Source organism: Struthio camelus, chromosome 4, assembly GCF_040807025.1.
Source record: "Struthio camelus isolate bStrCam1 chromosome 4, bStrCam1.hap1, whole genome shotgun sequence".
In the NCBI taxonomy this organism is placed as follows: domain Eukaryota; kingdom Metazoa; phylum Chordata; class Aves; order Struthioniformes; family Struthionidae; genus Struthio; species Struthio camelus.
In genome coordinates this window covers 18,921,643-18,940,783 of record NC_090945.1, presented here as the reverse complement: position 1 = coordinate 18,940,783, position 19,141 = coordinate 18,921,643, and the positions used below count along the sequence as shown (strand labels likewise).

Here is a 19,141-nt window from a genome sequence, read left to right as displayed (position 1 = left end):
GTGGACTGTGAGTTCTATTTTCTGTCCTACAAGCAGATTACCTGAATTTACAAAATAAGAAACAAGAAAAACTATGTAACTTCTATATACTTGTAAGGGTTTTAGAAGCATTGGTTCTTCTCTAGCTGCTCAATGCTTTCTTATTAAAAAGCAGTATTTGTCTGTTTAAAATCAAAACAAAACGAAAACTAACTTAATGACAGTGACAAAACACAGCTTAAATTTTCAGAAAACTTAGATCTTCAAAAGATAAACCCTTTGGAGTTCAGCTCTCTAAGTGAGACACTGAGTATTGTAAACATGATGAAGCATGAAAGCAGTATTTAAAAAAAAAAAAAGGCAAGAAGTGTTCAAGTACATTAACACCGAACAAACCAACAATTCAGATGATGTGTACTATACTGCTCTAAAATATTTGAATACTTTATATGGGATAGAAGCTCCAGCTTTGGAGATGCTTTCTGTTAGAAAACATTCCTGATATTTTATTTTCTGTTACTTAAGAGCTTGGGCTGAAAGAATCTTTCTTTTCTTTTTTCAATTAGCAATAATTACAAAAATACACACTGTTCTCAGAGCTCTGACTTCACTTTGGCTTGATTTAACTTCCTGTATCACCCTGCAGATGCTTTTGTAGCACTCCCCATGCTTGACATGTGCTTAAGTTTAGTTTGTCATCTGGGTCAATTACGTCAAAATATTTTCCAATTGAAGTTTCCTCTGCTTTTCCCTTCAGCTCTTGGCTGTGGCCGTTAAAACATTGACGAGGCTTGGAAAGGCTGACTGCTTTACTTTCTGAAGAACTGTCACTGGATTTTTGGAAGATAGTTTTGCTTTCTGACAGGGATTTCAGCAAGCTCTTCTTGAGCTACGTTTGTGAGCAGAAGCATGAAATAAGAAAGTTTTGAGGCTGTGACTAACTGAGTAAAAAATGTTTTTAAGGTTAAAAATGAAGCAGCATTGTGGTTTTATGAGAAAGCCTGGCAAACATTTGATAAAATCAACAAAAAGATGATTTACACTAACACATTATTTAATTAGCAGATAATGAAACTAATATGCGATATATTTTGAAAAAATGCCTAATGTTTAAATAACATTTTCCACAAGAGATAGCATTTTGGGGTAATTTAATGAACTCTCTTAATCCTAAGGCTTAAATATGTTTCGCTCAACTGAAAATAAAGTAAGGCATTTATGCAGTCTTACCATAAACTCCCCCAAAATGAATATGCGCCCAGAAAGTAATCCCCTTTATTTCCTTATCCCCCTTCAGTTACTTTTCAAGACTGGTTCTTATTAGCACCTATTTTCTCTCTCTGTTAAAAGTTGCCCAGAGTTTGTCAGCAATCATGACATGGCAAAAGCAGCAATCGTGGAATCAGGTGTTGCTGGAGCGGTGAAATGTGGGCAGCCGAATATGATTCGTGGCATGGATGGTTAATTTCGTGTCGTCTTGATGCATCATTTTTGATCCCACTTGCCTCCTGCCCTGATGGTATCAAGCCGGGTTCGAGGTGGAGTAGTGGACGGCAGCCTTCCAACTTGAGAGCTGGCACCGTGGCTAAATGTAGTCATGAATAAGAATGGGTGCTGAAAATCCATGACAAATAGGAATGATTTGTGAAGGGGTTTCTTTGTGGATAAGGAGAGTGAGTGGGATGTGTTATCTTCTAGATCTGCTTCAGCTCTGTTTGTTATGATAGAATTTCACCTCTGACTTACTAGTGCTGTGCCTGTGCTTGCACAGCACTTCTTAAGCACACAAAATCCTGATAAATGTGAGTGGTGGTTATGCCTGAGTGCTGAGCAGGGCCCTCTCTGGGTGCACTGGTGCATGCAGTCAATTTAATTCAATGTTTATGGTCAGTTCACTCAGCACTACAAATATTGGCTTCTGTATTACATAAAGAAGCCTTGAAAGATTGTCATTGAAGTTTATTAGTCACAGCAAAAGGGAAACAAGTAAATTCTGAGTCATGCTGATAAAGAAAAATGGAGATTGTATTTGCCTTGAGCAATTTAATTACACTGCTTTTATAAACTTAGTTGCAAGGACTGCAGTTTACAATTTTTGCCAACCTACTCCCGTAGATACTTTGGAACTGACAAGCACCTGTTTAAATTGAAGTTTTTAAAACACCAGACAGGTGTCAACAAGTTTATTTTAAGGTCCTTTGGAAAGCAGGTCAGAGGGAGAGGAAGTGATTAAAATGGTGAAACTGTACTGAGCCTGAGGTTTAAGTGCTTCTTGGAATCTGTGAATGATGCAGATTAAATCATTCAGCAACATTAAAATAGAAGAACCATGCTTTACTCTTAACAAGCAAATATAATACATTTTATGAGCGACTATTTTTCTCCTATATAGCTTAATCAATTACAAAATAATTCAGGTACAACCTCTGCATTAGAAGTAGCCTTACTGTTAAAAGAAAGCAAGTCTGATTGTTTATCTTGCTAACTGTCTTTCCTGTAGCCCTCCTGAGTAATACGTTATCTTAGTTTGATTGTGGTATGGATGGTGCAGTTGAGATTAGAGAAAGAACCTCCCTCCCCCCAACTAATTAGTTTGAGTTCTGTCCAAATCGGTTATGATCGTAAATTAGCTCACTTAACTAGCACTGTTGTGGGACTGAGAAAAGAAATGAGCTGAAATGCAGATTTTAACTACGTGAAAGCTGTAGTGGTAAGGCATGGGAGCCAGCTTCACTCATCTGAGCTGGTTGTCTACACTCCTCCTGCAGTCTGACGAGAAAGTAGCACATCAGAGTGAGGTGGATTGCGTCTGCAAATGTCCAAATCAGGTAGTGTGGATGTCTAACTCAGATGCAGGTGTCTGAATGCGGGCAAATGAACCTTGCTGTACGTATGCATTTTGAATAGTTGAAAACTTATTTCGGCATCCATACTTCTCTTCTTCCTTTTATTTTGTTGAGGTTTGTGGTAAAGCGCTCAGTTTCTAGCTACTTAATTTGAAATTAAATATTAGTTATATGACTGTTATTTTTAATGTCCGTTTGATCATTTCTGCTTTGAGCATGGCAAAGAAGGAATTACGTATTGTGTATTGCAGAGCGATCTGTAGAATATAATATAGATTCTCTGATTGTATGGGTTTTTAAAAAATATGACTCATACTCCATAGTTAACATAGTTTGGTGTGTTAGAGCCCAGAACTTTCTCGTCCAGTTATGGCTGTGTTTTAGAGCCCAATAGACAGAGCTATGCGTTGATGAAATTTGGAGCAGCGTCCAGCTGGCTCAACAAATATACGTAGGTAACTTCCCTGATTGTCAAAACAGTTAAAAAAAAAAAAAAAGGCGTAAAGAGAAGTCACTGATTAAATTTCATATCAGTTGAAAGTTGTTTCCCCAATATTTTGGGGGGGGGGGGGGGGGGGGAAGCCTCAAGTGGACCTAAGCACTGATTAGAAAAATTTCAGGGGTACCAGGGTTTTGCTCTTGCAGGTTAAAAACTCTTTGAGAACTTGTGTCATAACAATGTGTACATAAGCTTATCTCATATTGAAGGCTGTGTACAGAGGTTTTATCTTTTGTGCAGTTAATCTTTCGAGAGCTTATGCTAATCATATTTCAAATGTAAGGAATTTTCTATTTTCTTTCTCCTTTTTAAAAGAAATCAATATAAGAGAAAAACCCACAACCAGCCCAGACTATAAACAAGTGGAAGGTTTCATGATAGAAGGGGAATGTCTCTTGTAAACGAGGATGAGATATTCTTTAAACAGAGCATACATGGAAACTGTCTCAACTTTGAGGCTGAATAAACAAAACTCTGGATATTTCATCAGTGTGTGGTGTGCCTAAATTGGCAGATTTTATGCTATTAGTCTGGATTGTAATTCACAAATGGTATGCTTATATGCATGGCTAAGCTACAGCTACTTCTGCCAACTTCCTCCTTCAAATCTTTTGCTGATTTTGGAGTCATTGTGCAAATGGCCAGAAGGAACAGGTTTTGTTTCTTCACATCCCTTCGTATGGAAGATTGCTTGTTGCAGAACAGAACTGAGCTATGCATCATTAAACTGTACCATTTGTTGCTTGGACCTCTTGGTCAGCATATCAACAGCTGTAGGCGACTTTTAAATGAATCGTTATGATTACCTCCAGGCCGAAAAATGATATTTTTACCAATTGTCACTTTGCTGACTAAGTGCAGTTCACGTCATTTATTTTTAAAGCATTAGAAAAGCATAGAAATACAAAAGAACACCTAGTATTTCTTGAGTGGCCACCAAGCTCTACGCAAACTATTAAAAAGAGAAGATAAACTTTGTGAAAATTGTGAGTGGTGCTCAGCTGTCAGCAGGTGACTTTGTGACAAAGGGCCTGTAGACTGCTTGTGATAGAGAAGATGCATCTTTAAAAGAACTACCACCAATCTCAGAGAAGGACCCGTTTTCAGACAGAGTAAGGCAGAGCTTCAACTCGCCTTGGACCAGAACTTAATTCATTTTCTCCACCAGTTCAGTTTCTCTGCCAGGTGGCTTTGACCATTTCTAGCTTTTGTATTGTGGTTTTATCCGTTTGCATTAGACAAAATGTTTACCAATTCTACTTCTTCTGTGCGCTCTTTTTCTTCTTTTGGAATCTTTTCCTTTATTGCCAGGTATAATAGCAGTTCCAAGCCACTTGTAATAACGATCTTGGTTCTGAATGGCAGTTTTGGTCTTGCTTAAAATCTGCTTAAAATCAACTTTCATGAAAATTCTCCTTGAAGAGGTACAGGTCGTTAGTGCATACTGGTCTTTCACCTGGTGTTCCTGCTCAATGAAGAGCAAAACGGGAAAAAACGTCGTGTCAAAGCTTACAGCGAAACCATGCATTCAAAATAATTCTCTTTGGAAACGTTTTAAACAGTATTTATTGCTTTGATGTTGCCTTGATCGTATGTTAATACTCAATTAAAAATAAAACTCCAAGCATCTGAAATTATGTTGTACCTTAAAGCTGAAAGAGAGTAGTTTTGGTTTTAAGTATTTTTTTTTTTTTTACTCAGACAAAAGAAGAGAAAATGTCAGACTCTTTGATGTTGTCTGTCATACTAGAAGAGTGCAGTACCAGCTCTGATGTATATAATGTTGGCTTCAGTGAGAATACTGATATGAATGAAGATTACTTGTGAGAATAAGGGCATGAGTAAGGGTCTGCAGGTTCCAAGAAAATGTTAGTAAAAGAAATGTATAATTGTGGGCAGAGTCTGCGGAGGTTTCTCAGTGTATCAGCTTGATTTAACAAAAAGCAAGACAGAAGGAGAAAACTGCTCTATAGTTGCTTATGGATTTCTTAGACCCACACTATCAGATTCCTCATCTTCAATGAACATGATGAATGGCAAGGGCTCACAGCAGCTGGATGCCATCTCTTTGAGCTATAAGCCTGTTCTACACAAATTGCTGGATACTTCTTGTGCTTGGTGTCCCCAATGAATAGGGAAAGGCCTCGTTGTTCTCTCTCTCGCTTTATTTTGTTTCCCCCCTCTCTCCTCTTTTTCTTTCCTGAGTTCTTCATCAACAGCCTGAAATTTATAAACTGTTGAAAGCCTGCAGGTGACGCTTTAACTCTAGCTACTGCACCAGTTGTTTTAGGGGGAGGATGTTGATGAAGGGAAGCGGTGCTAATTGTATCATTTCTCTTTCCTGTGGGCAAGACGCATGTTACTTTTCTTCAGTCCCTTACACAGGCGGTCTTACCCGTCTGGTGGAGTAGGTCTGCCAACTGCTGTATCTCACCTGTTCCTCTGGGTAATGGATGGTGCCATAACATATGTAGTGCCATAGCATGGATGCTTTGCTGATATCAGATAACTTTTCATTTTAGGGTATACACTCTTTCCTAAACATATATGCACGTGTGCTTTCCAGTGGTACCAATGTCAAGATAAAGTCAGTACACTGTTACTGCAAGGCTGAAAATGAGTGTGAAAGAAGAGCCTGGGAAAACAGTGTGCTGCACATTTAGAGTGATGAATCAACATTTTACTGATCTAGGTCATAATTCCAGATGGTCCTCTTCAAAGAGAGGTTGTAACAGCACCTGTTTCAATGCCAATGTGTAAATGTATGTCTTCCAATACAAGTTAATTCTAGCATAACGATTGATTAAAGCTTCCTCACTGTTCTGCTCAGAGCCTTACCTGAAGGCACTCAAAGCACTGAAGCGTAGGAAGTTTGTTCAATTTATAGACCGTGAAGCAGAATGTCATTTCTGCTGGAGAAATTGTGAGGACGTGTTCTCTGGAAAATAGACTGAAGCTGCTGGCTCGTTTCCTTCAGGGCAGTGGGTAATCATCCTTGGTAGTGGCTGTAGGTCAGGGCTGATGCAAAGCAGTCTGAAATCAATGTGTCATTACCAATCCCATGAGACTCTTGATCCCATTGAGAAATTGAGAAGCATCTTGGGGTTTTTTTTTTTTTTTTTGAACAGCCTATCCTGCAGGATTTAGCAGAACAGAAAATGCTCTGAGAATTCTCCATTGTTTCAGTTTTCATAATTGTAAGTACTTGAATACTGGCCCCATGGTCTCAGGTGTGTTCCTAGTGGATAGGGATCTAAGTATAAGCAGGCACTGCAGCAGCTGGCACTAATAATTGTGCTTGGCTCTCTTGGTAGAGAGCGGAGGGAATGTGAGTGAGTTGAGACATGGGACAACTTTCTTGCTGGAGATATGGCACCTTGTGGATGTGTGTCAGGTGTGCTGTTACAGTAACTTCTTCCTTCTGAACCTGGAATCTGTCAAACTGAAAGGAGTGCTTTTAACCGTGGTTTTAGGTTGATGTTTTGGTGCCTGGATGGATAGGATGCCTGTTGAGTGCACAATTGAATGCTTTTCTGTAATGTATCTCTTTGGCTGGATTGCAACCCCCCTTGTTTCTGTTGTTGAGCTAGCAACTTCCAAGAACCCCAAAGTGTTTCTTTTTTTGTTAATACTGTTTCTCAAAAACTATTAGGTAGGTATTACGATAAAAGGGTAACTTAGAAGCATAATCACTTGCATGCAAAATGCCATGACAAATGGGAGAAAACAGGGTGAGTAGAGGGTAAGCTGGAAAATGCACAGGTAAGACTTTTGCAAATGAGAAGTTATCAAAATCCCTCATAACAAAGTGTCAGAAATATAGTATTGATAAATTGTCTCAGTCATTTTGCATATAAATGTAATACACTTTTTTTTTTTTAATTTTGCAGGGACCTGAGCTGATGAACAAATACGTTGGTGAGTCTGAACGAGCAGTGAGAGAGGTGAGAAGGTGCAAGCTGTACATAGTGTGATATGTTAAGCTTTTTTGGTGTTCAAGTTCTTCTGTGCTTAAAAGGATACCTTTAAACTTTCCAAGAAAACCTCCTGCAATTTGAATTTTTAAGAAAAAAAAAGCAGGAAATTCTGCGCTGTTTATCCTTCTCCCTTCCTAGCCTAGTGATGCATATCAAATTCAGGATCCAGTACAGCTTTCACTATAAGTCTGTGTCACACAGTGTCATGGATAACTACTGAAAGGTGTTTATTTTTTTAAAAAATGACCACAAGGCTTATGTTTGTTCTGTGATACCCTTTAGCTTTTGGGGTGTGCAAAGAGTGATAGTGTTCTGTTTTTAAAAAAAGAAAAAAAAAAAATCCATTCCTTAAAACCGGACGTTTCGTTGTTGTTGTTTTAGATCTTTAGGAAAGCCAGAGCGGTGTCTCCTTCAATTCTTTTCTTTGATGAAATAGATGCCCTGGCAGTTGAAAGGGGAAGGTAAGTAATACTATTACGAAAATGATAGTCATTCATTTGTTTTCTGATAAATTCCTCTAAAATAGCATTGTGCAATCGCGAGTGTATCATATTTCTAGAATTCTTTTATTAAATACGTTCATTCCACGGGCAGAAGGGCAGTATTTGTGACCTCTACTCAAACTTATTTAATTTGGCATAAACAGGTAAGCTGGTGGAGTTCCTCCTTTCTCATGGCATTAATAGGAAGGATTCTGCTGGTTCTCATGCCCTTTAGCTCTTTTCTGTGGTTTTAACTTGCATTTATTTTCTGGCTCCTAACTCCTTTCTTTTCCCATGGTTGCTGCGTTGACCTAATATAGTACCTCCATCAAGCAAAGAATATGATCATATGCTATATACTGATGAAGTTTCCAATGAGACTACTCATATACTTAAATGTAAGACTATATTTAAACCTTTTCCTGGACAGGGACAAAAGTCTTGAAAAAATTTGGAAATGTGTACACCGTTTCAAGTGCAACATCAGAAAGGGATTCTTGTGGAAGCGGCTAACAATCTTTTTATAATGTCCTGCTTGGCCTTAATTATGACAGAGTCTGCAAGTTCAACTTTTGTCTGAAGAAGGATTACAGCAGGTTTTACTTGCTACTGTAGCATTTTAGATTTAAAAGACTCTGTAAGTAGGCTTTCTTGGGGTATTCATTTTTATGAAAAACTCTTTCCTGTTGTGAACTAGTGCAAGCTTTTCTCTGTCTTATTGGATTTGCATGAAAAACTGTCAAATATTTGTCCAGTTTAAAGGCACATTAGCGTTCCATCGTTTTTCTAGAACAGAAGTAACCTCAGCATCCATACAGATTGCTTTATATTGTAAAGAGGCCGTTTGTATCTGCAGAAAAGGATAAAAGGCATCATTCTGACCTTTCAGCAGTTCATATTGTTTACTTACACAAGGAGGCGTCTTCTGTTAGATAGAGCTGCCCTATGAAACTGCTAACAAATGAACGCGTTGTTTGTTGAAATTGATACAAGAACTGATACGGAACATCTTCATCAGCATCCTTCTTTTATGTAATATATGCAACGGCAAAATTGTAGGCTTTCTAGAAATGCTATCCACCCTGTAGCACAGTGTTAGAACACCTGCCTGAATGTGTATTATCACAACAGAAGTTGCACAAATGTGTTCTGGAATCAAGCCAAGAGAAAAAAATCTCCCCATGCTGCAATTGTTAAAGTGTTTGGCTTTCAGAAATACTGCTTTGTCAAGATAAAACCTTTTGGAGGAGTAAAACACAGACCATTTTAATCAGCCTTTTCACACAGTGCCTTAAAAGCACTGAGTGAGTTTCTTTGCTTCATTCTTTTAGGGGGTAAATAACCCAATTTTGCATTACCTGGAATTGTCTGTGGGGGGTAGTAGGCCTGGCACAGCTTACTGAAGAATGTGGTATGACCTGCTGCAGTCATGTTGTGCTGGAGACAGCTGGTTTGGGAGCTTTAAAAAGAATAGGGTGGGACACACAAATATTTCATTGTCAAATCGGAACCAGATGGGAGGTAAAATATGTAGCAGAGTTCTCATAAAATTCATCTGAAATTAAATAGTGTAGGAAACCAGACAAGGCACTTATTAGAAATGGCCTTTTTTTTACAGGCTGATTTTGCACAGTAGGAATTTGCAAATGCATTAGAGATGCTAATGATTTGTGGCCTCTGGAGATCCATTTCCTGTACTATTACTAACCATGCTGAAGTTTTCAAGGAAACACCTGTTTGTGTTGTCTCCCTATTCCCTCTGTTGGTTGAACTGTTTTTTTTTTCTGTCTTGGCAGTGAAAAACACTCTGTGATACAACTTTGTAAAACCTTTTCCTCTCAGTTTAAATCCCTTTTAGGATTCTGTGGGTTGTGGGTTTTGCACAGAATGTGCTGCATCCCAGAACTCTTGGGTAGGTAACGTCTCCTGTTCCTAACTGTGTCTAGAGTTACTGAGAAGCCCAAACTGTTAAGATGCGAGGGTAGTTTTCTACACAGTTCAGCTCTGATATACAGATGTGAAATAGCACTAACTAATTGCTTAATGCTTTTGCTCTTCAGAGCACTTTGCCAAGTATTCATTAACCCATGATTACTTGTTTACATTTGACTAAAGCATGTGGGTATAAAATGCATAAATGTTTTGCTCCAAACCCTCTGTAGAGATCACTAAGCAATCCCTTCTCATCAGCGGGCACATATAAATTAATAAACTTGGTAATTTATTATAGCCAGTGACAGGTAGATCAAGAGCTGAGAAATCTCCTTGGTTGCCCCATTTAATGTGATGTCTTCTTTGCATCACGTGGTAGTCTCTGTCACTCCAGAAGCCATTACTCCGTGTCAAACACTGTGGCTGCATTCAGGTCTGCCACAGTGTTTTATTTATTTATGCATTCCCAAACCGTAACTCCATAATTTTAATACAACATCTAGTCCTCTCCCTAGTAAAATTCTCATTACTAGTTTTAGTAGCAGGAGACTCGAGAGAAATCGCCTAACAAAGTTACCTTTACTAAGTATGCTAAAGAATGAACACTTTCCACAGGACACTGAAGTATGACCACAAATAAATGAACGTAAGTTCAAGTAGTGCTTTGGTGACTCATTTGGTAGCTTGTTTGCTTTGGTAACTGGACAAATACTTGTGCTAAGATAAACAGCATTGAAGGTATTTCTGCAGTGAGTGGAAGAAAGGAAAAAAAAATGCTGAAAATGCTGCAGAAACTGACCTGTTTTCTCATATGAAAGCAGAACGTCTTTCAGGTCTCCAGTGTATGCATGTCAAGCAAATAAACAGTTTTGTGATACAAAATGGATTTATGCAAGAAAAAATACTTTGAAGTCAACAAAAAGTACATTAATAGATGACTGTTCAGTGTCAAAATATATTATTTCTGAGAGTATTACTTCTGATCCAGTATGCTTAGAAATCCATATCTAGATGAACTGAGCTCCTACTTTTTCTCGTTTTGTATGTAGAAAATGAAATAATACATATTAATCGAGGGATTAAAAATGAGGGCTGGATACATACCAAAGTGGGACTGAATTTATAAAAATGTAATCCAAAAATCGTTTAGTATAAGGAGCAGCTGCTAAATGGAGAAATCTGGAGATCCTGGATGCTAGACGATGAGAGGGTGATTCTGAATAAAGGACCTGAGTTTCCAATGTGATAGTGAAGATGGACAAAGATGGTTTGAGCCATATTCATTTTGGCATTTTGTTCTGTTACACTGTGATTAGGAGTTGAACGGACTAGGAAAAAGGGAAGCGTTCACCATAGATAATTCTAAAGAGTAGGAGATAAGCACACAGATGGAAAGATGAGGAGAAAGTAGAGAAGGTGTAGCAGTGCATTTTGAGCAGGAAAATGTTTACATTTACATAGGAAAAACTTCTGAAAATCAGAAAGACTTTTAACAGTGAATTCTCTTGCATTGAGAATTAGTCATATGGAGAGAAGTTTGGGCAACCTGCCATTTGACGTATTTCTAATAAAAACTGAAATTTCACAGTTTAACGAACAGTCTTGCATCGGGAGAAGTGACCTACGTGATGCAAGAAATCGTTTCCGTCGCTCTGTGGCTCTAATTAACATGAGGTTTGGTTGGCTAGTTGTGATTTTTTTTTCCCTATTTTTGAAAGTTGATGTTCTGACTCTTTGTAGGAGAGCCTGTGCTGAAGTAAGACCCGCAGGACTGGTCCAAATACAGCAGCACATGAGGTGGACTGTTTACCTCTTAAGTAATCCCTTTCCTGTTCAAAGATTAGGACTCTTAACAAATTGCACAGCTGCAAAGAATTATGGGTATTTGTTATTCCTGGGTATCCTGACCATGTTAAAGCTAATTTTGCTGGCCATTAGAGGTTGCCAAGAGGGAAATGGCTTGGTAATTAGACTTGAAAGTGATGAATGAACCTAGCTCTGTGTAAATGCAGCACAGACAGTCTGTTTGCTGAACTTAAGAAATCTATGTGCTTTGGAAATGGGACATTGTTTATGTAAGTAGGATTTTTAGGATTTTTGAGCAATAGACATATTTGTTCCTTTTCTTGTTTTTCAGAAGCGAAGCGTTTTCCTCTTAACTGCAAATCCCTGTAATCTGAGATGTGAAACGTTGTAGGCTAAAGTGAGAGACACTGCTAAATTCCATTTTCAGAGGAAAAAAAAAAAAAAAAAGAGGAGAGAGGGACAAAGATCAGTACCGTGCATTTCACTTGTGGAGGCCAAAAAAATTTGGTAGCCTGATAATATTAACCTTTCTGAGGTGAGGCTAGAAGTGATGAAGTGAAGGGACTTTGGTACTGACCCAATGAAAGTACAGTAGGATGATGCTTTTCAGGTGATGTACGTTGTCCTGTGTGTTGTGGGGGACACGTTACACTACAGTAATTAGTTGTGGAGAGAGGATCATTCTGTACATTTGTAAGCCGTATTCAAAACAACTGAGATAGCAGTTTGTGTTGTTCAGAACCTCTGAAAGATGAACAATTTTCATTTTAGGTATTAAAATCTGTGCAGTCTTAACGTTTTTGAGGCACTCGGAGTTCTAAATGAGGCTATGAAGAACAACGTTTTCTCTTCTGTGGCGTGACAACTCTGATTTTAACAGGGACTGTGATAAATCTGGTTTTAAACCAAGCTGTCTGTCTTTCTGGAGTGTATGCTTCAGCACGTATTTATAGTGTACACTTTAGCATATGGTCAAATTTTTATATTTATGCAAATCCTGGATGTAATCGCTAGACTCTTATCATGAAAGAGGTCAGCCTGGGACGTTCAAACAAGGAAACCCATGGACTGGATCCTGCAAGCCCAAAGCAAAGTGGTAATAGGTGGGATGGAAATTCTCAGCGGAGAAGTACCTTGCACGTGGTAACTCAACACTGGTAGAGGAGGAGGTATTGTCACCCTAATGTTACTTGTGAAATGGGAAAAAAAGAATGTGAAGGGGTTGTGATCTGAAAATACATGGAAGTTATGAAGTTTTCTGATGCTATACTTGTATCAGCACTTGTGCTGATGCTATACTTGCATCAGCACTTGTGTTGTAGTGGACCTCGTTCTAGCAGCAGGCTAAGCTAGACAAGGAGCTTTGCTTTTCTGAGTTGTGTTGACCCTGGTTGTCTGTTAATCAGAGAACATCAGCAACATCTGAGTTGTGTCTGGATGTAGTGGAGAGTTGAGGCATTCAAATTTTTTGTGACTGCTGTCTGAATTCTTTAATATTTTGGAACTTGGTATCCCATTAGAAATAGCATCTGGGGAAAAAAAGCTGCTGTTCAGTGCCAGCTTTCTATTTTAGGCCTAATGAGGAATGATGAGGAAGTAAAATTATAAAACAATTTAATCAGACAGTAAGTGTTGGAGTTTGCTTGGAACAGCAATTTTAACAAATAGTGTTGCCCATGCGTTGCATATATCTGATAAATGTCTGCAACGCCATTCTTTTTAAAATAAACTCACTAAGCTTGTTGTCTAGCAAGAATCCTTTATCACATTGTGTTTTAAATCTGTGTCTCCCTGTGTATAAAAAATGTATTTGTAGTTTTACCAGCTTGTATTATAATTATGAAATTTGAGACTTTGTGCCAGTTTGAAGTCAGTAAAGACTTTTCATTGACATCAGTAGTAGCAGGACGTCATCTGTAAACCTTCTTCTTGCAGTCACTCCAGTGTATGCATAGCTTTACAAGATTTAGAGGGACTTCCAAGCCGATAATGTAGGTAAGCCTCTTCTGTGGTACTTAGGAGTACTGTGGCAGAGTTGACCTCTGGCAAGATGCCTGAACCAAAGACATGAATTTGAGCCTCTGTCTGGATGCCTGCCAGAGGCCAGGCTGTGAATGAATACTAAGATGGGAAGGATCAGAAGTGAGCATAAGCGGTTACCACCTTGCGTCCTGGTATGACATTGGCTGTGGAAAAAGGTGTGCTTATCTCCGCGAAATGGGCGCAAGCAGGCTATGACTAACTGACGTTAGTGCTGTAATCAGTGCATGTATTTTTTTGGAAAGAAAAGTGGAACAGAATTGTCGTTAAAACTGATGATAGAAACTTATTTGTTCCAGACAAAACTTCATTATAACAATATTTAAATAGGAAAGGTTCATAGTAATCTACTATAGTTATTCACTTCTGGTCTGCAGTACTTCCAAATTAAACTGTACTTGCTTCCTTGGTAGACGTGATTGATCGCAGTTTTCAGCTCGATTAACTTCCAGGAATGCATGAAGGAGAAATGCTAAGGAAAAGAAAAAGAAAGGAAATGGGAAATAAACTGTACGCCAGATAGTTTTTGTTTCATTTTGTTTTGTTTTAGACAACAGCAACATTAACAGAATGGCAAATCGCTAGATCTTAGCATCTTCCTGTTTCTGAAGGACAGTGCCAGATGACAGCAAGTTTGTCTTTTATAGGTGTGCATCTGCACTTAGTCACAGGTAGATGGACATGGCCTGTGGATCACCATAAAAGTACTTCAGGTTTTGGGGGTGTGCTTGGGGAAGGTCCTCTGGAGCAAAGCCTTTTGATTCTAATCCCATCTCCAAGTGGCTCTTTTTTTCCTCTTCTCTCCTTTCCTTGTATTTCCTTTTTCGAGGCCAGCTTCACTTACTGCTTGAAGCTGCAATAATAATAAATTTGGGCAAATGGAGGAGGGTGGTAGTATGCATGCAGAGGATAATTAGGATGTTCCTCAAGCTAAATCTTTAGCTTGGACCCTTGAACTTTTGTAACTTCTCCAGATTTCCTCTGGAGATTTCCCCATGCACTTCTGCGGGACTTTCTTTTTGGTCTTGAGAGCCTGGGAGGATGACAAACAATGTAGTAGGGCGATAGCTGATAGAGGTCCATATAGAATATGACAGCATCGAATTGTAGGGTGCTGGTGGAGGGAGGGGTTTAGGATTATCTTCTTTCAGAGTATTTCTGATCATACAGTCAGGAAAAGTCCCTGTTATGGGGAATATTTCTTATTTTAGCAATTATGAAGTTTGTTTTATGCCAAAATAGTTGATGATATACAGGATTTTAATGCTACATATCTCTCCTAGACTTTTTAATAACATCCAAGTCTGTGGTATCTGTACAACAGTGGTCTGAATGAATAATATTCATTGAAGTTTTTACTTTACATGTGCCAGATGTGAATTTGGTCCAGTGTTTTAATACTTAGACATATGTGTACTTGCTTTGTCTTTTCATGGAATGCTTCATTTGTTGTTTGTGCATGTGCGTAGAGGAATCAGTAATTGTGGATGGCAGTTTTGCAGCTCAAAACAGGAGTAATGTTTTTAAACTGGAATAAGTATGTGATTTAAAATGTGTTCTGTTTTTTTTGAAGGGGGGGGAAGAGTCTGATGTTTTAAAAAAAAAAAAAAAAAAAAAAAGCCATATTGTCCTGCTCTCTATAAACCCATAATATTTATTGAAGTTTTGTGTTCTTGAAACCCTGGTAGAACTCAAGGGAAACAAAGCTCAAGGCTAAAGTAAGGGTCTACTCTGCTGTCTTTATATAGAAGAAATTCCAGCTTAATTCATATTTCAGTTAAGGATGTATATTTGTGTAGAAGAGCCTTCTTTTTCTAACTGGCATGACAGTATCCGTTCTATCGTACAAAATGCTCCACTAAAATTTTCTTCTGAGTGAAAATTGGTATCTGGGAAGATACTGCCATTATTATATGCTATTGGAATATTTTTTCTTGTTTTTCTTGTTTTTCTTTTTCTTGTTTTTCTTTCTTTTTTTTTTTTCTTTAACCTAATGTTGTGGAAAACCTTGAACTGCCAAAGCTATATTTCACCAGAGTTTGTGAGGGAAGGAAATAAAACAGTGTGACAGTTAATTACGATCATGGCAGTTGGACTGAAAAGACTGACTTGGCAGGTGCTCCTTGCTGACAGTTTACCCCTGCAAAGCTCTGACAGAAATGTCAGACTCAATAAAATCCTTCAGACTGTGTGAGCGAAGTGACTCTTGTGTGGGAGTGTGCTGGCAGGGGGCTCTGGTATTTCAGGAACCTTTACCTCCGTAGTTTGTGGAGACCTTCACAATCCTGCCAGAAAGGTCTCTTTCAGCCTATAGTAATTTTTTGATACCAACCGTTTTGTCATGTCAATGAGTTTTACTTTTGTTTTGATATAAAATTATTTCCAGAGATTCTGGTAAAAGAATTATTTGAGATGATATCATCTCCATGAGTATTTGTAAAACCCATAAATTCAGATTGCTATTGCAATTTGTTTGTTGGGGGGGGGAGGGGGGGAGGGAGGCAGCTTTTATCTGTAGGTAAACCTTGCCTGGTACTTCATGTTGGAAAAAAAGATGGACCATACTCCCTTCTCAGAAAAGCTCTGTTACAGATTTTAGCCGTGGAGATTAATCCCCTTGCAGTAACTCATCCAGGATATATCTCATGAGGTCTGTCCTGTGACCTGATGCATCTGCCTGAAGTAGGGTCATCATCTGCACAGAAAGGGGGCTTAATGAGCGTGACCCTCCCGGACTTCCTTCTGGTTTTGTAGCTTTACAGTTGCTGTATATGTTACAGAGTGCTCAAAATTATTGTGTGAATATTGTGTGTTCTTGTTTTGACAGTTTAACAAGTTGACTAAATTAAGGTCCTAATTCTGCAGCTAAGGTGTTCAGACGGGCTTCAGCACCTTTAAAGTCAGTGGCGTTAGGGAGGGTTGCAGGTTCTCCTGTACAGGTTTCAAATGAAGATAGGGATTTAAATAAATTTCCTGGTCAAAATGATGTGTGATGCTCTGAAAAAACATTAATTGTGTTGGCTCTAGGAGTGTTTGAAGTATTCAGATGATGCAAATGTACCTCTGGTGGGAGTTTACCGAATTTCATCATGAGGTTAATTGTGAGCACACTGTGTTCTCAGACTTTTTTATTTTCAAATATTAAAAAATCTGTTAGATAAAGGGAAAAAAGAAGAAAAGGAAGCTTAACAAGTGAAAAGGTACAAAAGAAGTCTGGTGTTGTGAAGCTGCCTATGGCAGGAAAGGTAGAGTTTAAATCTGATGATCGAGTACATCTGAACACACAATCTCCTTGGTTTGAAGAGTTATTTATGCCAATGAATTGTATGTATTCCTTGATGTGGTGATAGAATTGGGTTGCAGTTACTCATATATTCACAGGAAGAACGATGAGAGTGGCTTGTTGAAGATGTGCATGTTGAAAGGTCAGTGCCCATGGAAATTTGAATCCAGGTGGTTAGAAGGGGCCTTGGATGAGGCCCAAGGAGGTAAGAAAGAGGAAGAGTGTATGGATGGCTTTCGCCTAATATATTGAATTTTGAGCTGGTGCTCTGGGGGGGGTCTCAGTTCCATCAGATGAGGCTGGAATTAATTCAAGTAAAGGTATGTTGTTTTCTCATGTCAAAATGCGCATTGGAAGTGCCTTTAGCTAGAATAAAATATCGAGCACAAATTCTGTTCTCCGTTTCCCCAATGAGCAGTCTGCTTTAATCAGTGGATAGGCTTACCTAACAGGCTTTGCAGTTCAGGAAGTTTCTCTGTTGGTCAAGTGAAGTGGGTGTGCAGGAGTGCCTGCACGCTGTGTCTGAGAGCTGTGGGGAACCTCAAGGATTAGCTGAAGTTTCACGTAAGGGAGGATGTCTGGCTCTAACTAATACAATAAACTAGTAAGCAAATAAATTTTTTTGCCTTTGAAACTACTTCATTGAGGATTTTGAAGAAAGCAGATTTGGCAAAAAGATTAAAGCAGCGCGTAGCCTACAGATTGATGTATTTCGTTATAGCAGCCTAAGCAGCCAGATTTCCTCTTTCCTCACACATTTTTTATTTTGAAATTCAAGGTATTTCTGGTTAGGTACAGCTCTTACATACGCATGTTGATACACACGTGGCCCTGCTTGGATTATGTAAGATTTTTAATTCTGACTGCCTTGATTTGCAGTCAGTGTGCTGACAGGAAATTAGTTTGTACCAGTACGTGCCTTTTGAGAACTATTTCTATGCAGTTGTGATGATGACATCAATGTGTGGAGGTCAGGTAGAGGAGGGGGAAAGACAGCCACTTGGCTGGAAGTTGGTTTTGGCAGTGTGTACGTGGGACTGGAGGGTTAATCATAATTTGTTTCTTTGACTGCTGTTTGCGTCAAAAGTCCAGGCAGCCTTAATGAACGTTGCTTGTGTTAATTTGAAACCCTTGCTGGGAAATCATGGGAAAATGGAAAAATGCATACTTGCATGTCACCGTTCAGATTAACAGCTTATGCCGTGCTAGAGCTCTCAGAGTGCATGGTGCAGCTCAGATGCAGTTCGGAGCAGCTGGTAAAGGGATCTCTCACTGTAAATGCCTGCCTGCCTGTAATTTTATAGGGTACCCTGTTAAACCAAAAGCTAATTTGCCATAGACTCTGTGCTAAATATGGTGCATCATATGACGGCTTAGTGAGCTGTGTAAATAAAAGCACTAAAATTGAAACTTTTAGGTATCATAGATCCCAGGCCTTTCTTCGTTTGCAGATATTTTTATTATTAATATTTTTTGCCTATATGTGTTAAAAGTCTTTTTACTCCACTTTTAACAGATAATAGTCAAGCCCCTAATTTTGCGTTGGTATCACCTTCATTGTGTGAAAGGTGTCTCATTATTGCCTAATTGAGAAGTCTGAATATCTTTGCAGTGTAAGTTCCCCAGTAACAGTTGGGTTTTGTTTAAGATAAACTTTTTTTCTTTTTGTCTGAAGCTTGTAAGAGAAATGTTTATATTGGGAAAGTTTGAGTATCCTTTCTAGCCACCTCTTTTAAAAACAAATGTTTCTCCTCTGTTTACTTAAACAAAAAAAAAAAATCCTCTTCCCCGGACTTTTGTAGTTTCAGATCATCTTATGCGAGTTTAACGTTTTGGTCCCAATTTTACAGTTATTTTTCTTTTGCTTAACTTTTTCCTGTGTGCGGTCCATTGGATATAAATGTGAAAGTTATGCAGGATGGGAGGCCTGAATCCCTACTGAGACTAGCTTATGTTACAAAGTTGATTTTAATTTCCTTTAAGTTCCGTGTTCTTTGAAAAGCGTTTACTATCCTTGTGCAACGCCTCAAGTGTTTTATCATGTTCAGCCCTCTCCAGGTCAATGGGGCTGTGACCCAGGGGTATATTAGAAAAGCTCTAATATCCTTTGGGAATTTCTAACACGGCTGCAGCAAACCAAAAAGCTGAGAGCTAGCTAACCCAAGTCCCTTCTCTAACGTTTCTTAGCAACCTGAATATTCTATTAGCCAACATTTATTATAGCTCCTCAAAGATATTTTCCAGACTAGGTCTGATAAGTTAACTGTTTTGTTCTGGAAGATTACAGAAGCAGTTGT

General features: G+C 38.6%; 1 protein-coding gene across 11 annotated transcripts in view; it reads left to right on the top strand.

Annotated features, from left to right (window-relative positions):
- Window positions 1-19,141, top strand: part of AFG2A (AFG2 AAA ATPase homolog A) — a 208,853-nt gene that overhangs the window by 41,794 nt on the left and 147,918 nt on the right. For all 11 annotated transcript variants that reach the window (XR_011140844.1, XR_011140845.1, XM_068941621.1 and 8 more), the window contains 2 exons: window positions 7,215-7,268; window positions 7,683-7,762. Coding sequence is in view for 9 of the 11 variants with exons in the window: in XM_068941621.1 (XP_068797722.1) it covers window positions 7,215-7,268; window positions 7,683-7,762 (134 nt within the window). In the remaining 2 variants the exon portion in view is untranslated. The remainder of the gene's footprint in view (window positions 1-7,214; window positions 7,269-7,682; window positions 7,763-19,141) is intronic.